At 42.6% G+C, this 21,207-nt stretch overlaps 1 protein-coding gene across 1 annotated transcript in view; it reads left to right on the top strand.

Moving 5' to 3' along the window:
• The window catches only part of LOC124795983 (carboxyl-terminal PDZ ligand of neuronal nitric oxide synthase protein), a 975,569-nt gene that overhangs the window by 693,528 nt on the left and 260,834 nt on the right, over positions 1-21,207 (top strand). Inside the window, exon 5 of the mRNA XM_047260064.1 lies at positions 9,562-9,670. Coding sequence (XP_047116020.1) covers positions 9,562-9,670 — 109 coding nt within the window. The remainder of the gene's footprint in view (positions 1-9,561; positions 9,671-21,207) is intronic.

Raw genomic sequence — 21,207 nt, 5'->3', positions numbered from 1 at the left:
TAGAAGGGTAATGAGTGCGTACAGGAACAACAGCAATCTTATTCTTGCTTTAGTAGATGTGTCATTTTCTGTCTTCTGAAGCTGGAGACGTTATTTAGTTCTCTGATATAATGCTGCAGGTTGTACGAAAGTCGGGTTCTTGCTACTGAGAGGGACTTCGAGAAGGTGGCTGAACGATGGGGTGGGACAGAAAGTATTTTGCTCTGATGGTAACAGGTATTATTGCGTGATGTTCAGACAAGAACGTTAAGGTCGAGGAGAGATGTGAGGGACAGTGTTCACTGATAGGACAGTAGAGAAGACAGAGTGTATGGAAATATCTGTGCTTGTCTGCATGCAACCAGGATAGCTGTGCCTATGAGCGTGAAATGTAATCAAAAAGTCGAACATCATAGATGTAACGACCACAGGCACTCACAGCCAGTTCCAGGCGTCGTGAGCTTTCCTGCGAATGGCCTTTCAGCTTAGCATCCCTGTAATCAAGAACTGGAAGTGTATGTGTTTGTAAAATTTTCTTTGTCAGGTCAAAAGGAAGAGCTTATTATATTTTTGTAGGGCATGGGGAAATCTGATGCCTTCTCGCACGTTACAACTGCGTGCTCAGGCCAGTCTACATTTTCATCTACGAGTACTAATACTCCTAGACGCTTTGCTGAAGGAGAGAAGTTGATATTTGTCCCATTTAGGGTTAGAGATGGTAGGGACTCAGGTATTTCGGGCTAAGCAGCCGGGGCCACTTGGGTATTGGATGCGTTGAGCTTTATACCCGTATCCTGCGCCAATTTTGCTAGTGAACACAGGTAGATATTCAGATTCTCGATAGCTGTCTTCAGGTTTATAGGTTTCGCACTCAGATACAACTGTGGGTCATCAACGTGCATGCTGTATTGGCAATAGGACCAGACTGATGACACATCATTTACGTTCAATGAAAAGAGTATAGGAAGAAATACTGAATCCTGCCTCCATTGTGATTTTATGGCGACGGACATGACGCACTGCTGGCGAGACATCCGACATAAGTTCGTGGTTTGTTGAAAATAAACTAAAGCTAAATCACAGTAGGAATCAATTTTGACTGTTTTTAACACACAATTCAACAAAACCTGACGTTCTAATTACACAGAAGGGGCGTGTAATTAGTGCGACTGAACAGCTCAAATTTCAAGATCTTCAGATAAATAGCAAACTAACGTGGAAAGTCCATGTTCAGGATCTTGTCGAAGGACTTGATATTGCCATTTTTACTACTAGAGCAGTATCCGAAGTGATAATTCGACACGAAAAGTATCTACTTTGCTTCTTTTCATACGCTTATGACTTATTATATTTAGGGGTAACTCTACTCATTCTCAAAGGGTGCTTTTGGCTGAGAAAGGAGCCTTTCGGACAATAAGTGGCGTAAGTTTGCAAACTGCTTGTCATTAGTGATTAGCCTGGATAGTCTGACATCTGCCTTTCAATATGTATATTCTTTAATGTCGTTTCTTGTTGACGGTATCAGCTCATTCCAAAGAATTAACAGCTTTCACTCTGTTAATACTAGGCAGAAATTCATTCTGCATTTGGATCGCTGCTGATTCCATTTTCAGTAAGTTACTACAAGAATTCAAAAATCTTAGCAGTAATCCACGCGCATTCAAATCTATATTGAAGAGTGTCCTCTTGTGACATTCCTTCTATTCTGTTGAAGTGTTCCTTGAAAACCTAAATTAATTATGAGTAGCTACAGAATATGGATTGACATTAAGTTGAAGAAATACGAAAATAATGAGAAGTAGAACAAATGAGAACGGCGAGAAACTTAACATGAGGATTGGTGGTCAAGAAGTAGATGAAATTAAGAAAAAAATGGCTCTGAGCACTATGGGACTCAACTGCTGAGATCATCAGTCCCCTAGAACTTAGAACTAGTTAAACCTAACTAACCTAAGGACATCACAAACATCCATGCCCGAGGCAGGATTCGAACCTGCGACCATAGCGGTCTTGCGGTTCCAGACTGCAGCGCCTTTAACCGCACGGCCACTTCGGCCGGCTGAAATTAAGAAATACTACTACTTAGGCAGCAACATAACTAGTGACGAACGGAGCAAGGAGGACATCAAAAGCAGCCTAGGACTGGCAAAAAGGGCATTCATGAATAAGAGAGGTCTACTAATATAAAAAATAGGTTCTAATTTGAGCTAGAAATTTCTGAGAATGTGTGTTTGGAGCACAGAATTGTATATTACTGACACATGGACTATGGGATAACCGGAACAGAAGAGAATCGAAGCATTTGAGTTGCCTATAGACGAATGTTGAAAATTAGGTGGACAGTAGGGTAAGGAATGAGGAGGTTCTGCGCAGCATCGGAAAGGGACATGCGGAAAACACTGAAAAGGTGAAGAGACAGGGTGATGGGACATCTCTTAAGACATCAGAGAATGCCTTCCATGGTACTAGAGGGAGCTGTAGAGGTTAAAAATTGTGAAGGAAGACAGAGACTGGAATACATCTTGCACATAAATGAGGACACAGGATGCAAGAGGCTGGCACAGAAGAGGAATTCGTGGCGGGCCGCATCAAACTAGTCAGGACACTGACGACTCAACAAAATAAAAAAAGTTTGGCAAGTAAAATGCCATAGTAGACGGTGTCAGAGGTTTTTCTGAAGTCTAAGAAGTGCATGACACTGGCCTCCTGTGCAACGATGGCGAACTTCAGACCTGTTACCTTTTATTGAGGCAGATGTTGTGCTGCAATACGTCCAAAAGTGCTTTTAGTCGCTATAGCATAAGAAGGTTTGGAACCTTTAGAGGTTCACTCGTATTTGCGAGGCTTAACTCGCGCCTGAGTGTTGACGGGATGCCCTCAGCTGTTTTGGCGACAGAGGGGGGCCGGCTCCCTCTCGAGGGACGGCCGCCTCAGCTCGTTAACAGTTTAATTAAGGCGGCGCCGTAATGAGTGGCGCGGCTGACGCCTGACGGCGGACGGCTGTGCCACTTGACTCCGCCGCTGCCGGCGCCTCCACCCCCACCGCCCCCGCCAGCTCACTCGGGCCAGTTGTCCGCCGCCGACAAGTGCCGGAGATGGCTCTTCCTGGAGGTGGAGGGCACCTGAGCATTCAAGCTGCAACTCGTGCTCCGGCCTTTTTCGGGGCTCTTTAAAAAAGGAGTGAGACATTTTGATGTAAAACACTAAGGAAAGATTGAGTGCAATAGAATTGTGGTAGAGGTGTAGATTTTTAAGCGCATACTGTGGTATCTGAAAGACGCTGAAGCGTATCAGACGAGCTGCCCTAGCGCTGTGGCTCAGTGCTCATGGAGAAGTGCGGTCTGAAATTCTCTCCAGCCATCCACACTCAAGTTTTCCTTAATTTCGCTGCATAGGGGGAGGTCGGATAGTACCAGACACATAAGCTCTTTTTAATATATATTGCTATGAGCACTATGCAACTTAACTTCTGAGGTCATCAGTCGCCTAGAACTTAGAACTAATTAAACCTAACTAACCTAAGGACATCACACACGTCCATGCCCGAGACAGGATTCGAACATGCGACCTGCGACCGTAGCGCCTAGAACCGCACGGCCACTCCGGCCGGCTATATATATATATATATATATATATATATATATATATATGTGTGTGTGTGTGTGTGTGTGTATATATATATATATATATATATATATATAGGGTGTTTCAAAAATGACCGGTATATTTGAAACGGCAATAAAAACTAAACGAGCAGCGATAGAAATACACCGTTTGTTGCTATATGCTTGGGACAACAGTACATTTTCAGGCGGACAAACTTTCGAAATTACAGTAGTTACAATTTTCAACAACAGATGGCGCTGCAAGTGATGTGAAAGATATAGAAGACAACGCAGTCTGTGGGTGCGCCATTCTGTACGTCGTCTTTCTGCTGTAAGCGTATGCTGTTCACAACGTGCAAGTGTGCCGTAGACAACATGGTTTATTCCTTAGAACAGAGGATTTTTCTGGTGTTGGAATTCCACCGCCTAGAACACAGTGTTGTTGCAACAAGACGAAGTTTTCAACGGAGGTTTAATGTAACCAAAGGACCGAAAAGCGATACAATAAAGGATCTGTTTGAAAAATTTCAACGGACTGGGAACGTGACAGATGAACGTGCTGAAAAGGTAGGGCGACCGCGTACGGCAACCACAGAGAGCAACGCGCAGCTAGTGCAGCAGGTGATCCAACAGCGGCCTCGGGTTTCCGTTGGCCGTGTTGCAGCTGCGGTCCAAATGACGCCAACGTCCATGTATCGTCTCATGCGCCAGAGTTTACACCTCTATCCATACATAATTCAAAGGCGGCAACCCCTCAACGCCGCTACCATTGCTGCACGAGAGACATTCGCTAACGATATAGTGCACAGGATTGATGACGGCGATATGCATGTGGGCAGCATTTGGTTTACTGACGAAGCTTATTTTTACCTGAACGGCTTCGTCAATAAACAGAACTGGCGCATATGCGGAACCGAAAAGCCCCATGTTGCAGTCCCATCGTCCCTGCATCCTCAAAAAGTACTGGTCTGGGCCGCCATTTCTTCCAAAGGAATCATTGGCCCATTTTTCAGATCCGAAACGATTACTGCATCACGCTATCTGGACATTCTTCGTGAATTTGTGGCGGTACAAACTGCCTTAGACGACACTGCGAACACCTCGTGGTTTATGCAAGATGGTGCCCGGCCACATCGCACGGCCGACGTCTTTAATTTCCTGAATGAATATTTCGATGATCGTGTGATTGCTTTGGGCTATCCGAAACATACAGGAGGCGGCGTGGATTGGCCTCCCTATTCGCCAGACATGAACCCCTGTGACTTCTTTCTGTGGGGACACTTGAAAGACCAGGTGTACCGCCAGAATCCAGAAACAATTGAACAGCTGAAGCAGTACATCTCATCTTTATGTGAAGCCATTCCGCCAGACACGCTGTCAAAGGTTTCGGGTAATTTCATTCAGAGACTACGCCATATTGTTGGTACGCATGGTGGATATGTGGAAAATATCGTACTATAGAGTTTCCCAGACCGCAGCGCCTTCTGTTGTTGAAAATTGTAACTACTGTAATTTCGAAAGTTTGTCTGCCTGAAAATGTACTGTTGTCCCAAGCATATTGCAACAAACGGTGTATTTCTATCGCTGCTCGTTTAGTTTTTATTGCCGTTTCAAATATACCGGTCATTTTTGAAACACCCTGTATATATATATATATATATATATATATATATATAATCTAAAGGTTTTATTGCAACATTCTTCACACTAAACAATAGCAAGATACATATTTAATATTATTATAAAGCTTTAATAACATAAGAATCAATCCTCCCCATTGTATTGTATTGAACCGGGGACCTAAAAACGACGGAGAAGCTTCGTTCCACTGCCGTAGCCCTAAGTGGTTCACAATCTCACAACACGCCACAGCAGTCCACCCGCCCCACACCGAACCCAGGGTTATTGCGCGGTTCGTCCCCCCTGGAGGAACCTACCTCCCCTCCCTCCCCCCCCCCCCCCCCCCCCACGGGAATGTCTCATACCAGTCGAGTGTAGCTCCAGATGTTTCCGTGGTTTTCGTGGTAGAGTAATGATGGTGTACGCGTACGTGGAGATAGTGTTTGCGCAGCAATCGCTGACATAGTATAACTGAGGCGGAATAAGGGGAACCTGTCAGCATTCGCCGAGGCACATGGAAAACTGCCTGAAAAACCACCCACAGGCTGACCGACATCCAGACCTTCAACACTAATCCTCCGGGCGTATTCGCGCCGGGGACGGGACGCCTTCCCGCTCGGGAACCAGCGGGTTAGACTGCGCAGCTAGCCAGGTGGGCACCCTCCCCATACTTTTCACACAGTTTGCTGTAAACTGCTCATTTCTTGTTGATTATATTCGTTCACGACAAGCTTGTGCCACTATCAGTGTTCTTGTTGACATTACATTTATACATAATTTTATTCTACTTCTATGTAAGAGTACTACGTGTATTTTTCTTATATTATGATTACGTGTAGATGGAGGGACGTTCATAGATCATCTTGAAACGTAAGTTCTTTTATATACTATGTTGTTAACATAGTCAGGTATTCACTTTCTAAAGAAGAAACATAGTGAAATTTCGTGTTACGTTTTGATAGCTGTAAAATGACAGATCGTTCCAACGATGTTTACGTTTTCAAATAAATTATATCTCGGGTAGTCAACAATGTTTTTTGTCAGAGACATCGTGCATTGTATAGATGTACAGTCTCAGTGTTCTCTATTACTTTGTTGTTTATACTGTTGTGTTTATCTCTTTTCTTTACATAATGTTTCAGTAATGTTCTGTAGATAAGTTTCGTGTTTGAAGCTCGTCTACTCGTTTAGGATGTCATTGAGATATCTATTTGTGTGTACATAAATTTTCAGCTCTTCCAAAATGTTTGTGGTTTGACCTTTAGGTATCCTGTGTAGAATTTCCATAGTGTTCTCGATTATGTTCGCTCTATGATTAAGTGCAGGTAAAAAATTGACTGGTTGCTTTCGCAGTCTTTCATTTGCTCTATAAATCTGATACGAAAACTTCGTCTGTTTGTCCGATGCAAAAACTGTTACAGACGTCGAACAGACTAGTATCAGAAATAATAGGGATATCGCTATTTCCTAACAGTGTTTCCGGTGAAGATGCCGACTGCGGCAAGCAAAAATTCTTAACGCAGGTTGCCTCCACCGAATCATGACGCTGAGGAGGAAAAGGCATTCGGATCATTCTGAAGTACGCCTGCTCGCGTTGTTCACGACAACACGACTGTCATGCGCATACCGAATCGATGGGTCCAGGAGGGTCACACAAATGCTATCTAGCGTCTAAGACAACAGATGTATTGCTCGCGCAGCTGTCCACGGTCATACAGCCAGCAAGAAAATGTATCCGCATTGAGAGTGGGACGTCCGGGGTATCGTGGACTGTCAATACGGCGACCATTGTTGCGGCTTCTCTGGATGGAGCAGCAGGTGTACCGACCGTAGAGCGCTCAATAACACTGATCACTTCAGTGACACCATGTCGTATTTTCAGATGAGTACTGGTTTTGTGTACAGCATCACGGTGGACGTTGCCAAATCCATTCGCCATCGTCATAACAGCCCTGCTCGTGGCATACATAAAATGATCACCTCCAGTTTGTGTAGCTGGTATCTTGAACATCAGCCGTTATACTTCTGACCTGTTATGGTTGGTGTGTGCTCCCTGTTTTTGTGGTCTCAGTGACGTTATTTCTCTACAAGACACAATATTTCTGCGCTCTCCTAGTGCTTATCAAAACACCAGGTTTCTGGCTGTTGCTCCGGCCAGTACATCCTCAACATCTCTCACCTGTTGGAAATATGTGGTGATAGGTTGCTGAAAGATTGATACGACTGAGGAACTCTAGCAAAGAGATGAGGCACCATATAATGACGTACCTGTATCATGTGATTCAAGCTCAGTTCGACTCTGGTCCTACCCAGGATTGAACCATTGTTGTTCCTAGAGGTTGCAGCTCTGTGTACTGAATTTCCCACCCCATATATCCCAATTCCCTTCAAATTTTATCGTGTATTCATCCTACTAAACTGAATAAGTATAATAAGTTAATTTGCAGAGGACTGTACGAACTTACCTTCACCAATCTGATTTATATTGTCAGGGTGGTAGGTCACGACTAGGGCTTCAACATATATACGTAAACAGGAAGATGTAGCTCTCAACCGTTTTGCGAAAATCGTGTCTGAAAATTTTTGGCGTGCTTAGGAACCTTACCGGTCCGCCACGGCTCTGCAGTACAGGGCAAATCATTGAAAGCACTTAAATCTCAAACCAGAAGAACAGTTTCTTAAGAAATTTAAAAGCACAAAAAAGCAACCACAGCTGAACTCACAACTGCAGTCCTCTTCACAGAAGTTTTGACGTTTCTCATTCAGTTTCAGACTGTACCAGGAAACGTTTTCCTATTTCTTTACTTTAGTACAGTGCATAGTCGTATTTGCAGAAACTTGTTTCCTTTCCTGGTATAGGTCTACTATACAGTCTGACAGAATCTTCATTTGCGTAATATTTAGGATGTCCCGGACATAGACTGAAAAACTGACATATATCTCATTCGCGTTAGTTCTGTCTCAGGAACTTCACTAGGGCGCGATTTCTACCCGCCAGAGCGCACAAAAGTGTACATGGTGTATTCCAGTACCGACTTGTTGAGTACACTTGAAGAAAGACTGTCTGCATTGCTCCGAATATTCCCGAGTTTATTTAATTTTGCTGTTGTGCCAAAAATTATGCGGAAGTAATGTATTTCTTGTCTTGACACACAAGCTGAGCGATCTACGGTCTTCCGTTGATATAAAACAAATCAGTACCGTCCGCACAGGCCTTGAGGCCCAACGGTACCGACCGGCCGCCGTGTCATCCTCAGACCATAGGGGTCACACGATGCGGCATGTGGTCAGCACACCGCCCTCCCGGCCGTTGCCAGTTTTCGTGGTCGGTGCCGCTACTTCTCAATCAAGTAGCTCCTAAGTTGGCCTCCTATTTGCCAACAGCACTAGGCAGACCTGCAAAGTGACCGATCAAGTACTAGCCAAGCCCGACAGTGCTTTAACTTCGGTAATCTAGAGGGAACCGGTGTTTCCACTGTGGCAAGGCCTTTGGCCCTTTGACACAAAACCGCTGGCTTTAAGCCCACTGTTACACAGGTTCACTAAAACACTTTTTTTTCCTTTTGAGAGAGATACACAGTCCTCCTCAGGTTGAACATTGCACCTCTTATATTTAGCGACAATGGATTCATGGAGAAAATGCTGACGTATTCTTTCAGTTTTTTTAAGTTTCACAAACTGTGTAATTCAGATATATAGCTTATTGTGGAAGGATTAATAGCATTATGAACTCGAGCAATGCATATCAAATACTGCGTCCGATATGACGCTGGTTTCACGCAGAAAATTCTGTAAGCACGTAGCGCCTCTTTGTGTTATAGAATTAGACTTTCCACTATTGTCACATGTTATATGTTTTCCAGATTTTTTAATACTAATAAATAGTTAATATCCATTTCAAAAGTATTCCAGTGGATAATTTTCAGTATGGTTCGTATTATTTGCCGAGTGAGGTGGCGCAGTAATAAGATACTGGGCTAGTCTTCCGAAGGACGCCGGTTCAAATCCCCGTCCGACTATCAAGGTTTAGGCTTTCCATGGGTTCCCTAAGTCATTTAAGACAAATATTTGGATGGTTTATTTGAAAAGGATATAACCAGTTTCCTTCCCCGAAGCAAGCTTTTCCTTAATCACTAATGACCCAGTCGTCGACGGGATGTTAAACCCTAACCTTCCTTCTGTGACCTTTTTTTTTAGATTTTTCTTTTTTTTCGAAGCATGTGTATTAATCGTGAATGCTCTTACACTCATTTCCTTTATGCACATGCAGCTGAAAATATATCTTATACTACACTTTTTTTCTCAGCAGAACCCATAGACAATTCTGGGAGATTAAAATTTATTCTTTTTGTTGCAGGATATTCTACGTCTCTCACGACTCGCAGGATCTCAAGATCTTCAGCTACATTGCCCGGGAGGGTTCTAGCAACGTATTTAAGTGCAATGTCTTCAAGTCCAACAAGAAAGTGAGTACTGATCTGTTTACTACACACAGATGACATGTAATACAGCTCTGAATATGAAGTGGAGACTTCAGTGCAAAACTATTAAGATCTGAAGTGTCATATAACGGCAGAGGCTGTGGGATAGCCATTCACTGTATAATTAAATACAACAACAAACATACTGTGAAGTGAATACCGAATAAATTGACATCCATTTACGGTAGTGAGCTGTATTTCCAATTTTTTCCAAAAAATCTACTACAAATGAAAAATTATCTCAAAGGGTATTTATAAACATACGAACGGTAGTTTGTCTTTCCAAAATGTCCCACAGTACGATCCCACAGTACGATGATTGTTTTTATCTTGTATAATTTATCTCTCAGACGGGAAAAACAATCACTGTGTGCACATTTGTATCGTAGCCACGTAAATCGTTCTTGTATTACGCCTGAAATATAAACGTTTAGAAAATATTTATATGAAACAGGTTAACATTTCACGTTCTTTGTTGTAGTGACTATAACTTCACATCAAAAAGCGTCTCTTTTGCTGTATGCGGTTGTTTCGCGACTGTGTTTTCTTTTCCTAATTTTTCTCCTGAACCATCCCGTCTACTGGAAATAAATTGCTGACTGATTATTAATCGTAATTGTCGATGTCCACTTAGGTATATTAGTTGAACAACGTTTTTCTAAGCTGACAGAATTAGGTTGCATTGTTGAGATTTTTTTACTGATGTTTTACGGTGTAGGGACATGGGTCGCAATGAGCTGTCTGTATGTTATTTTCTATTCGTTTGTGTCGAATCAGTTGTCCAGTGGATATCAATATCGAAAATTAGTTGTCCAAACTGAATTGAAGTAACATTATATTACAGTGTGATGTTTGAACATATTCGTGGTTTTCTTCTTGTCGATGCTTCGTTTTGGCTTTATATTTCACGAACATAATTAGTATTTCATCTGCACTTTATCACTGACTGATAAAGTACTTTTTACATCGTAAAAAGAAACTTTGTCCGTCTTTCTGAAAACACAGCTAATTAATTTACTAGACAGAGTCGTCGGGCGAACCTTGTTTCAAAATCTGCGGACTTCGTCACTCATAATGTCAACGACAGTTTCACAAATATTTCAGTTCTTCTGTATTTCGCACAGTTAATCAGCAGACGTCTTCAAGATTTTAAATGCGCATATTCTTTACAAAGTTCGAGGGAAACAGCAGTGCGAGTATTAATTAGCCACCACGCCGTTTAAATTAGTTCCCGGTTCCGGAAAGCTATAAACTGAGTTTGCGGAACTCGCCAAGACATTATTTCCGAGAGGTAGCTTTCATTCAGTCTGTTACTTTATTACCAAAGTTTAAGTGGAAATCAAGTTTCGTCAGTACCAGAGCAAAAGTCTTCCGTTTTCGTGTGCTTTTTACGGCCCTTCTGGGCGTTTCATTTAACCTTATTCAAGTCAGCAGGCTGTTCCGTAACGGCATAGAACAGAATTCTGAATACTCAACAAATTTGACACGAAACCTGTTGCTGTCAACTTATATGTTCTCCTTTTGTGTGTCTTTAAGTGACCCGGCTGGAAACTTGAGATTAAGTGGAAAACTAAATAAGAGTTACGTCTTGCGCAGACTGGCGAACGTATCTGTACCAATATGATGCACATTCCAAAATGGGAACCAGGTCAATCACGTCTTTGATTGCCAGTGATAGACGAAAGTTTCAGAACTGTGGAAACAATTCAGTTCTATAAAATGTTGCTATCCTATTCAATTTGCATCACATATAAACTAAGAAAGAAACATGTGACTGTCAAGCTGCTACCACTCCTACAGCCTGCCTTAATTGAAAACCACTATTTTATTTCTTCTTTAAATACCTGCTTAGTTAACAGTTTGGTGACGTATATTGCTTACTGCCAATAGGGTTGTCAACTATTTACATACAACTCTTGAAAAGCGAATATCAGATAAAAGCACTGCCGTATGAATTTGTTATGGAGCACAATGTTCGTTTTGTATCCAGACTATACACTACTCATTCTTCCTTCCATTATTCCATTAATATTCAAGACCTGTAGCTTTCCAATGCTGAATAGTTTCTGACTGAAATTATTTTCGTGAAATGCTATGCTTCAAAAATCTTAGCAGTAATGATCCTCCACCTTGTGTGAATCTGTGAACTGAATATAAGAAATGTCATGCTCAACATACAGGGTCTTCCTCATATTCACTCATGGGCCCTGATTACATCCAAAACTCTTCGCAAAGCGAATCACGATTACACAGTTGTGATTTCACCATTTTTATCTTAACTCCGTACTTCGAGGATCTATCTATTACAATCCAATCTCGTCTTATTTTAATATTTACGTTTCCAATGACATTGTTTCTAGGGACCTGTTTGTGTTATTTTAACCAAATGCTGCGTACTTTTTAATGTAACAGATATTTTGTCTTAACCTAATAGCTATTTTGTCGAAAACTGACTTGGTGAGACTTAAACTCTGTGAAAATATAGATTCTAATTGAATCATTTTAATTCATTTTCGGAGTGAATTATGGTAAATTAGCGGTGATATTTGTTCTTAATACATAGCACTAAGTGTTGTTTTACTTTATTGTGAGAATTAACCTGCATTTAATGTAATTGGCTGACGGTTGCGTACTTCCAGTATGTCCACTTGAGTGTGGAATGAAAAAAGTTCAGCGAGAAAATGCATGTTGTTATGGAAGAAGATTTTCTATATATTCCTGCCTCTCACTCCTTGCGTGTAAAATAGTAAACTGTCGGGTATACAGGACCGGGTACTCTAGCATTCCTTTTGTGAACATTTATTCCAGATTCGTATCCGCATATTTTAGGTATTTAAACTCGTGCGTGGTTGTTTATTGTCATCCAAGAGCGCGATGCGAGGTACTAAAACATATTGGCTTCTCTCCAAAGTACCTTGGTGCCGATGATGCAGTGTTCTGAGCCTGTAGTTCATTGGATTCACAATCTCTCCACTAATTCTAGGGTAACTCCCGTGATGAACGTTTTGAGCGACCTTGTGCAATAATCCTATAGTGGTACCATAAGCTTCGGTTTTCGCATGCGTTCGCTCCCACTGCAGACAAACAAAGCTTTGATCCCAAGGGCAGCAGCATGGAAAAGCTTGAAACCTAGTTCAGCTGCGGTGATGACTCTATGGTATTTCCCAGATACGTGTCTGACAGGTCCCTGTGCAGACAATAAACATACTTGCATGTCAGTAACCAATGAGATCACACCAACGCTCTCTTCTTCTTTGTTACAATCACCACTTATAGAATATTTTCTACTTCTCAACCTTCTGTAACTGCTATAAAATTCAAATCTCTTTCATTATGCATCCATTAGCGTGTGTTGCATAATCAGTCTCGTAGATTTTTGCCTCTTATGCAAAGTAGTGCGTTTAAATGTAATCACGCCCGGTGAATTAATCACTAGTTATAACTCTTATCTTATTTCTCCCCTTCGCTGTTTTAGAGCAGTTTTCTTTTTTGACATCATAAATTTGACATTATAATGAATTTGCTAAATTGAGTAAATAATTTCAGATCCTTTGTAAAAAAAAGCTTCCGAAGGATTAATTCCAGTGACCAAGAAACAAATCAGTATGGCGTTTTGGTTACAAATTAAATGAAATTATTATTTTATTAGCTAATGGATACGTTTCTGTTGAAACGTGATAATGGAAGAAGGCGTAAGGGTAAAGATTGTAGAGGGACACTAAGCAATGAATACAGTAAATAGGTTCAGTGGATATGGGTTGCGATAATTTTTCGGATATAATGATGCATGTGCAGGATAGACTACCACAGAGAGCTGATCAAACCAGTTTATGCACGGAAGACGACGATGGCGACAACAGTAACAACACAACAACAACGACAAAGACAATGACTACACATAATCTCCTTATATTCCTTGCCTACTTTATGCTTATGTAAAGGAAAGCCAGTACACCAATGAAAGAAGTAATGTTTCAGCAATATTTTTATTACGCGTGTAACAGAAGACGTGATAAAACTCGATCTTATTCAGCGTCGATTAACGTATTCATAACTGCTTACTGCAGAAGGATGCAGTGGTCTTAACGAATCATTGGTATCAAAATTGTCGAAAATTTAAAATTATTTAATTGAGAACAAGACGATGTTACACGAGTAATGTATTGTTCTTTGGTTATAAGTAAAAAATTTGCAAACCACTGAATTTAGTTTTTTTATATACATAACTTTTTTGTTGCTTCGTTTTTCTTGGGAAAATGGGAAGCGACAAAGTCTAAATTCATAATCAGCACCTGAGAAACATGTAAATGAGTAAATTTTGCAAACTTGTATCAAGGTTTCCTTGACTATTGTACGAGCGCCCGCGTGTTCTCACAGCTGATGTGCCATGGCGGCTTTTGTAGTACACGGAGCCACCGCTGAGAGGCAGCACTTACTGGTTACGAGAGCCGCCCATTCAATGGCGAGCGGCTGGTAAACACGTGTGTGACCGTGTCTACCGGTGTATTTTGCAAGTCACCGTGACTGTACTTGTACCGAAAATAGCTATTCTATCGATGTGTCTACCAATCCAGACTGGGCAAAAAATGTCACGTTCATGGATTTTCCCTCTTTCAAGATGAGCAGGAGAATTATTCGGGAAGTAGAGATATAAATGCAATAACAATATAAGATTATTCCTCCGGTTGGCGGCTGTGCAACATTTTTATACTGTCTGCATGGTGTATCACAAATTACCGCCTATTTTGTACCATTGCTGTATTCAAACTCGAAGAGAAGAAGAGCTATGTTTCAACCGATTTTGCCGCGGTGGCCGTGCGGTTTATAGGCACTTCAGTCCGGAACCGCGTGACTGCTACGGTCGCAGGTTCGAATCCTGCCTCAGGCATGGATGTGTGTGATGTTCTTAGGTTAGTTAGGTTTAAGTAGTTCTAAGTTCTAGGGGACTGATGACCTCAGATGTTGAGTCCCATAGTGCTCAGAGCCATTTGAACCGCGTCCGAATTTGTACACGGACGTGGATTCGACAGTTGAAATTCCTCTCAACTCCTTTGTATAGTGGGAATAGTGCAAAGATTTTCAAGAGCAAGAAGGTGATATTCATGCGGAAAGGAAGAGTGGAGCGTCAGTAGTGCTCATTGATTGTCTATGTAAAGGATTAGTAAATACAGTATATTTATGTGTATGATATAACAGGGGAACGTTGCTAGCGAAAATTGAGGCAACTTCTTGATCGATTTACTTAAAAATTTTACACGATGCTCTAATTAAGGTTCGGAAGGACGTAGGGGTCCATATTTTCTTGATATATGTGGTGTATGAGTAAGTATATATCTACTAAAAACGGAAAAATGTTTCTGCAAAAATCTCGATAAGTCCTTACTCGGCTTTAATGAAAATATTTTGCGATGTTCTCATTAAAGTTGATAGGAGCATAGCCTACACATTTCTGGAAAGGTTATTAGCAACTATCCCGCAAAGGTCCTGACCAGTGTATTTGTTCTGGAAAGGTTATTAGCAACTATCCCGCAAAGTTCCAAATCAGTGTATTTGAAATATTTAAACAGGGTTAGTTTCCTAAACAATAATGCACAGGTGTTCTGTTAAAACTGACTGCGAGAAAGAAAGTGCGCTATGTCGTGCTGTGACAATATGTGTTTTTACTTTCATTCCCGCAGCCATTTTTAACTACAATGTTTGGGCATTTAGACATTAGGCAAATTGTTTCTCCCATATATATTCTTTTTTGAACAAAAATGGTATCCATAACTATGTACTGTTTTGATTTCTTCCTCGCAGAAGGTTTTAATGCAAAACATAGAAGTTGTTTTTATGGCTTACCGGCTTATAATTAGAATGCTACCACGGAGCCCGCATCTCGTGGTCGTGCGGTAGCGTTCTCGCTTCCCACGCCCGGGTTCCCGGGTTCGATTCCCGGCGGGGTCAGGGATTTTCTCTGCCTCGTGATGGCTGGGTGTTGTTTGATGTCCTTAGGTTAGTTAGGTTTAAGTAGTTCTAAGTTCTAGGGGACTGATGACCATAGAAGTTAAGTCCCATAGTGCTCAGAGCCATTTGAACTATTTTTGCTACCACGGAATCTGAATAGTCGGAAACTTTGTTATTCTACCCGTCACATTAAAACTTTCAAAATGACGTCAATGAAGCTACTATCGTCACAGATGCAGCAGCAACGGAGGTTTGCCATTCCCCGTATTCGATTAACCCATTCATTTTAAGTGACTTTAATTCCCAATCTAGGATTCATAGGCAACAACAATCAACAAATCACAAGTTCAGAGAGAGGGTAGAAGGCGAAATGGATGAACGCGGAAGAGGAAATAGATACAGGGAAGGGGAAGGAAAAAATGGACTGAGAGAAGGGGAGAATTCCCACAAATATTTAGCAACTGCGAAGCATTGCCTAATGTTTCATCAGTTTTCGGACACTACTATATAACTATTACCTATATTTCGGCTGAAAATATTGCACCTATTGTTAAGGTTAGTCAGTGACTAAATTCATTATCATGCATTTCCTGACACGCCTAGAATATGTGAGGTCACAAATTACAACGAAATTCGAAACGCACACGTCACAGATCACGTAGCCAGCAGAACAGCGCAACAGTCGTAGATGGAATTTACGTGGTTGGACAAAAAATCAATTGTAGATGACAGCATACAGAAGAAAAAACAAGCACAGAACTGTTTGGCAGAAGCTGTGAACGGTGATTGTGAAACCAGTGAATTCTGGCTATCTGTAAAGAAATTCTCCACATAGAACGAGGAAAGGATCTGTGATCCAAATACATCCATGAGCCAAAATACTATGCCCACCCGTATAACAGCGTGTTGGTCCACTCTTCAAACACAGCACAGGAGCGATTCCGCTTGACATGGATACTAAAAGTCCTTGATGGGTTTTCAAAAGTATGGAGCACTAGATGTCTACCACATGTCACTAAATTCCCGAAAATTGTTGGATGGTGGTTTGAGGCACGAAGGTGAGGTCAGATTTATGTTCCATTGGTTATCGATCAGCGTCATTTGCTGGCTAAGATGTTTTTGTGAGTTTACTATCAAGTTCCTGAAACAACTGCAGCACGCTTCTGGCCCTGAGTAGCGGGAATTTATCCCGCCGGAAAATGTCATCGCCATCAGAGAATATTGCAACCATGAAGGAATGCAAGTGGTCAGCAATAATGTTCACGTAGTTCATTGTTGTCACGGTGTCTTCGGGTACTAACATAGATCCCATAGAAGCCCAAGTCAATATACCCCTACCACATATCCCATAGAAGCCCAAGTCAATGTACCCCATAGCATGACCTGCACGTATGGCGCGGTGCATTTCGTGCAACCATTCGTCTGGATGACAACGTGTAAGATCCCAACCATTGACCTGGTGTAACAAGATATAGGATTCATTCCGCAGGCGACACGTTTCTATTGGTTGACGGTGAAAACTTAGTGATGCTGTGCCTACTACAATCGTACATGACGATGTCGTTGGGTCATCACGGGAACACATAGGGGTAGTGTGATGTGATGTCCATGGCCAACAACGGCCTTTGAACGGTGTGCTCCAAAATATCTGTACTCTGTCGTCAGATCTGACACAGACTGCTGCCTTTCCTGGATTACACAGTGGGGCATCTTCCGACCTCTACGTTCTGTGATGGGACGTGAACGACCAGTACCATACGGCCTACACGTTATTCCACCAGCCTGCAACCACATTCCATAGGTGCTTACAGCAGTAGTACACAAACAGCCGACCAGCTTCACAATTTCAGAGATTTTTATTTCAACACACAGCGCCACTACAATGTGCCCTTTGTCAAAACCGATCAGTCTATTTCCGCATCTGACGACCTTATAGTCGCTATAATGATTGCCCACTTGTCTCTGTTCCGCTTACATTTTTCATTACTGCGTCTAGTGCCCGAAACACCACCAAGAGGCATTCAACATTGCGGTTGGCGGTGGTCACAATGACCTGGCTCGTCAGTGTAGTTATATGGCTCTGATCCGCAGTTATCTTAATGAGGTAGGAAGGTGAAGTAACATTCTGCGTCGATCTTTCTATGTGTCAAATAGGTTGTCCATCTTTTCTACGTAAGCGCATCTTGACGGCGGAACAGTGGCAATGCTTTATGTTCAGAAAGTACTAGCGTCTGGAATTGTTCTGGAGATTACGAAGTGCATCTCTTTCAGTCATCATATTCCAATGAACTAATCACCATTAATTCCATTATTCAGTGAATCGATGTAAATCCTGATGACTAGGTAAACCATGGTCTTTCGCCAAACACGTTTTCTCAGTTGTACTGTTTTCACATCCTCCATGTTACAATCTCAGCGTGTAGTAGTAGTAAATGAAATGATAGTGTGGCTTTGATGGCCGGGAGGCCCCATCCGGAGCAGTTCGGCCCCCGAGTTGTAAGTCTTACATTGGGCGACTTGCGTGTGGGTGATGATGAGAGGGTGATGAGGACAACACAGCATCCAGCCCACGAGTGAGAAAATCTCCAACCGGCCGGGATTGGAACTCGGGCCCGTTGCAGGATAGGAAAACATGTTGCCACTCAGCTTAGCAGGAGGACTCCAGATTGTAGTTTTCGGAACTAATATAAAATTTGACTCGAGACTAGAGGCGTGTCTAATATCGTACGTACCTGTGACTATTATTTACGGTAAGCAACAGATCTGATTTGGAATCCCAGTCTGATAAGAGTTTCGATTCTCACAATATATTCTTCGCAGTTACTTTCGCCAAGCATTAAGGATGTAACACCATGATGAAGCAACAGGCGACTATATAAAACAATGTTACTCGCTCCGTCAGAGAAAGTTTGCAGAGAAAAAGTCGATATTTAATTGACTGTTCAAGAAAGTTATCATATTGGTGTCCGTTATAAAAGTTACAGGTAAGTGAGAAAGACTTCTCAAGAATTTTAAATATATTTAGTAGTCAGTTTAGTGAGGGAATACTTACAGGGTACTAACTAAATAAACCATAGAACTTCTCATTAATCAAAAAAAAAAAAAAAATAAAATGGCTCTGAGCACCATGGGACTTAACATCTTAGGTCATCAGTTTCCTAGAACTTAGAACTACTTAAACCTAACTAATCTAAGGACATCACACACATTCATGCCCGAGGCAGGATTCGAACCTGCGACCGTAGCAGTCCCGCGGTTCCGGACTGCAGCGCCTAGAACCGCACGGCCACCGCGTAATCAAGAGAAGTGAGTGTATGTAGCAAGGAGAAGGGCACCGATGATCGTAATTTGTTAACATCCCACCCCCTCCCACATACACATACTATTTATTTATTTATTTATTTATTATTTTAACAGCTATTTAGCTCCAAGGAAATAAATACCTGCTATTTATGCCTTATGGATGGAGGAAACGAAGTTGAAATCAAACAGAATTTTCGTTAAAAAGCATAAAAGTAATTATACAAAAATTATCTCAGTAATCCGGGTGCTGTTTCCAATGATTGGACGTTTAATGCTACACAGTACCCGTGACAATACTGGGTGATCAAAAAGTCAGTATAAATTTGAAAACTGAATAAATCACGGAATAATGTAGATAGAGAGGTACAAATTGACACACGTGCTTGGAATTACATGTGATTTTATTAGAACAAAAAAATACAAACGTTCAAAAAATGTCTGACAGATGGCGCATCATCTGATCAGAATAGCAATAATTAGCATAACAAAGTAAGACAAAGCTAAGATGATGTTCTTTACAGTCCACCATCATTCCTCAACAATAGCTGTAGTCGAGGAATAATTTTGTAAACAGCACTGTAAAGCATGTCTGGAGTTATGGTGAGGCATTGGTGTCGGATGTTGTATTTCAGCATCCCTGCAGATGTCGGTCGATCACGATACACTTGCGACTTCAGGTAACCCCAAAGCTAATAATCGGACGGACAGGTCTGGGGACCTGGGAGGCCAAGCATGACGAAAGTGGCGGCTGAGCACACGATCGTCACCAAACGACACGCGCATGCCGCGACAGCGTGGACGTGAACCGTATGTGCAGTTGACGGACTTTGAGCGAGGGCGTATAGTGGGCATGCGGGAGGCCGGGTGGACGTACCGCCGAATTGCTCAACACGTGGGGCGTGAGGTCTCCACAGTACATCGATGTTGTCGCCAGTGGTCGGCGGAAGGTGCACGTGCCCGTCGACCTGGGACCGGACCGCAGCGACGCACGGATGCACGCCAAGACCGTAGGATCCTACGCAGTGCCGTAGGGGACCGCACCGCCACTTCCCAGCAAATTAGGGACACTGTTGCTCCTGGGGTATCGGCGAGGACCATTCGCAACCGTCTCCATGAAGCTGGGCTACGGTCCCGCACACCGTTAGGCCGTCTTCCGCTCACGCCCCAACATCGTGCAGCCCGCCTCCAGTGGTGTCGCGACAGGCGTGAATGGAGGGACGAATGGAGACGTGTCGTCTTCAGCGATGAGAGTCGCTTCTGCCTTGGTGCCAATGATGGTGGTATGCGTGTTTGGCGCCGTGCAGGTGAGCGCCACAATCAGGACTGCATACGACCGAGGCACACAGGGCCAACACCCGTCATCATGGTGTGGGGAGCGATCTCCTACACTGGCCGTACACCACTGGTGATCGTCGAGGGGACACTGAATAGTGCACGGAGCATCCAAACCGTCAACGAACACATCGTTCTACCATTCCTAGACTGGGGGACTGATGACCTTCGCTGTTTAGTCCCCCTTAAACATCCCAACAACCACCACCACCATTCCTAGACCGGCAAGGGAACTTGCTGTTCCAACAGGACAATGCACGTCCGCATGTATCCCGTGCCACCCAACGTGCTCTATAAGGTGTAAGTCAACTACCCTGGCCAGCAAGATCTCCGGATCTGTCCCCCATTGAGCATGTTTGGGACTGGATGAAGCATCGTCTCACGCGGTCTGCACGTCCAGCACGAACGCTGGTCCAACTGAGGCGCCAGGTGGAAATGGCATGGCAAGCCGTTCCACAGGACTACATCCAGCATCTCTACGATCGTCTCCATGGGAGAATAGCAGCCTGCATTGCTGCGAAAGGTGGATATACACTGTACTAGTGCCGACATTGTGCATGCTCTGTTGCCTGTGTCTATGTGCCTGTGGTTCTGTCAGTGTGATCATGTGATGTATCTGACCCCAGGAATGTGTCAATAATGTTTCCCCTTCCTGGGACAATGAATTCACGGTGTTCTTATTTCAATTTCCAGGAGTGTATTATTCACAAACTCGGTTCCTTCTGCCCATTGACAGATTGCCTGATAATCTGACTGAAAATAACAGGGGTGGGTCTCGAACAGTTATTTCTATCATTCAAACAAAATAATTAAAAGCGATCTGATGTTTTCCCTGGGTTTTTCTAAAGTGTAAAATTCTCTTGTGTCCGCCTGGATCAAGTTATAAGTTCTCAAAGGTGTTTCTGCAAGCAGATTCATTACCATCTTCAGGTTTTTCGCAA

The sequence above is a fragment of the Schistocerca piceifrons genome, chromosome 4 (assembly GCF_021461385.2).
Source record: "Schistocerca piceifrons isolate TAMUIC-IGC-003096 chromosome 4, iqSchPice1.1, whole genome shotgun sequence".
Classification (NCBI taxonomy): Eukaryota; Metazoa; Arthropoda; class Insecta; order Orthoptera; family Acrididae; genus Schistocerca; species Schistocerca piceifrons.
Note: the sequence above shows the minus strand (reverse complement) of the source record. Positions and strands in the feature narration are given on the sequence as shown.